General features: G+C 52.9%; 2 protein-coding genes across 2 annotated transcripts, besides 2 other annotated features; one reads left to right on the forward strand and one right to left on the reverse strand.

Moving 5' to 3' along the window:
- Positions 1 to 2: 2 nt before the first annotated feature.
- Tco025E_07160 (uncharacterized protein) lies at positions 3 to 806 on the reverse strand (the record flags this gene model as incomplete). The annotated part of the gene is made up of 1 exon (XM_029374027.1): positions 3 to 806. A coding segment is annotated over one exon (804 nt), but the record flags the coding sequence as incomplete, so codon positions are not given.
- A 45-nt stretch (positions 807 to 851) lies between these two features.
- Positions 852 to 1,196, forward strand: Tco025E_07161 (uncharacterized protein; the record flags this gene model as incomplete). Its single annotated transcript, XM_029374028.1, has 1 exon — positions 852 to 1,196. The coding sequence occupies one exon, from the start codon at positions 852 to 854 to the stop codon at positions 1,194 to 1,196; it is 345 nt and encodes a 114-aa protein (XP_029225934.1).
- A 712-nt stretch (positions 1,197 to 1,908) lies between these two features.
- Positions 1,909 to 1,942: a microsatellite.
- Positions 1,943 to 2,400: 458 nt separating this feature from the next.
- Positions 2,401 to 2,422: a microsatellite.
- The last annotated feature ends 39 nt before the right edge of the window (positions 2,423 to 2,461 follow it).

A 2,461-nucleotide genomic window follows, 5' to 3' on the forward strand; every position in this document is an offset into this window, starting at 1 on the left:
GGGGGCAGCTCGGCCAAGTTCTTACGCGAGGGCTGCTCGGCCAAGTTCTTACGCGAGGGCGCCGAACATGGACAAGTCGCCAGCTCCAATCCACAGCGGCTTTCCGGACTTTTCTGTTGAGCTCTCTCGCGACTCACAAGCTGATTCCCTAGTTCGTTTTCGCTGCCCCCCGCCGCCGCCGCCGCCGCCGTCGTCCTCTCCTTGCATTCCCGAAGACACTGGTTTCCGGAAGGCGAGAGTGACAACTCGGCTGCAAGAGGACTGGGGTTCGCCTTTCGAATGTCAAACACAGAACCCCTCGTACTTTTTTGCGCGGGGCCGTCAGGCACAAGTGGCTTTAACTTCCCACCGTCAGCAACGGCAGCAAAAAGCCCGTACTCGTCCAATACGTCGTGATTCTCGGAGTCTGAGGCGTCGCAAACTGTCTGCTCTCCGTCCGGGAGAGAGGGACCATCCCAGCACGGTGGGCTGATAAAACACATGGACATCAAGAATTCTCTTGATAATCCCACATTCCGTGATTTTTCTCTCCTCATTCCCCGCGTCTTTGGAGACGCTGCTGGCGGCGGCGATAACATGGGCACCGAATATACGCTGAGGTTGTTGTTGTCCGTCGGCCCTGAGGCAGCCCTCCCTGCTCGGACCCAATCCAGCCGTCCCTCCGTCTGGTGCTGCGCACTGAAGCCAAAAAATTCGAACTGCACGGGACTGCACAGTTGCGACACACTGGTGGATCCCCTAGTAATGTCCGTTCCCGAATCCAGATCAGCGTCGCTGCTACAGCGACTGTAGCCTTCTCCGGGCATTGGAGCCTAGAAAAAAAAATGTGGAAAAAAGACGAAAGCAGACGGATGGTGCCCGGGCATCACCAGACATTAGCCTCAATCGCAACAATATGCGTAAAGTCCAACCAAATGCGTCGAGCGGCGCTAAATCGAATTCAACGTTTCTTCCGCCCCGTCCCTCACTTTCGGGTTTCTTTTCGGTATCGCCGTCAGAACACGGCGCTCGCCAACCACGGGCGGATTTGCGCCTGCAGAGAACCGTCACCGTCGCCCCTCGGGCTGAGGAATAAACAAGCGGAAACGCTACCCGGCCCTCTACGCCATTCCAGTGCATTACACAGCCTGCCGGCGCCAGAGCTTCACAGCCTTGGCATCTCCGCTTCTACTACTTCGCCTCACGTTCGCTGCTAACCGGCATTAATCAGCACTCTTTTTTTTTCGTTGTTTTTCTTGCGCGCAGGAGCCAGGGGAAAATAAAAGAAACGATTGAAGATGGAAAAAACGCGGTGACAGACGGCATCAGCAGCAGCAGGGGAGGAAGAAGCGGAACCCCGTGCTGCACAAGACACACAGAAGGCCACAGTCAGCTCCACCGCGTTGGTTCTTTCGAACAGCGACGGCAAGTTGGGAGTAGAGGCAACGCGACAGGTAAAATCAATCGAACAAGCAAGGAACACATAAAACGAAATAAAAGAAAATTAAAAAATGGGATAAGGGGTAAGGGGTAAGTGACGTGTGTGTGTTTATATATATATATTGGGGAGGGAAAAGGACACATACTAAAGATGCAACTATCCAAACAGACGGGGTCATGATACATCTTTCCTTCTCTATCTTTCCCTCCCCCCACCACCCACCTCCCTGGCACTTTCCTACATTTTACTACTACACATTACATGGCTTCAGCTCCTGTAAACTAATATCATTCAAAGCACACGGGCATATACGTTTGCGTGCATGTACCGATGTACAACTGTTGTTGTTTTTTAATTATTTATCTAGCGCTTTGGGACTTCCCCAGTTTCATTACCTTGAACTGGGACTGTTTCCTCCCCCTCGTCTTACCTAAACAGTGAACTATGCGGCCACAACACGCCCCGTGAAGAGGGGGGGGGATGATACTAATAACAATAAACAATAACAAATAAATAAACAATGACGCGGGCACGGAAAGCGTCTCTTCTCGTGCCAAGACCGTTTCCTCGCACAATTCACGCTTCCGCGTCTGGTGGAGGCGAACGGTCGCCTGACAGGCACACACGCGCCGCGTGAGCCCGAGACGAAGGGGAGGCAGTGGGAGCCGCGAGGCGGCAAAACACCCACCGAAAAAGCGAAGACGCAAACACAAAGGGAGTCAGCCTTCCACGCCCCCGCCCACCTCCGAGAGAAGCACGCGGTAAGAAACACACACAAACACACGTACGTTGCAGCCGCTTTATTTACATCACAACAGTCTCCACCACCCACTGCCCAGAAACGCAGATAACCCTTTTTTCTCCTCCTCTCCCTCCACCCAATCAGAGGCACAAGAAACCACCGAGCAGTTATGGTGTTGTCATAGTGCACACATTGGAAAAAAAGAAAAATGAAATCCCACCCCGTGGATAAGCAAATTAAAGAAGGAAGGAAGGAGGGAAATAGCCAAAGACGAACAGTGGGGTTTCCTCCCCGTCAAA

The sequence above is a fragment of the Trypanosoma conorhini genome, assembly GCF_003719485.1.
Source record: "Trypanosoma conorhini strain 025E chromosome Unknown Tco_14.4_contig_00531, whole genome shotgun sequence".
NCBI lineage: Eukaryota > Euglenozoa > Kinetoplastea > Trypanosomatida > Trypanosomatidae > Trypanosoma > Trypanosoma conorhini.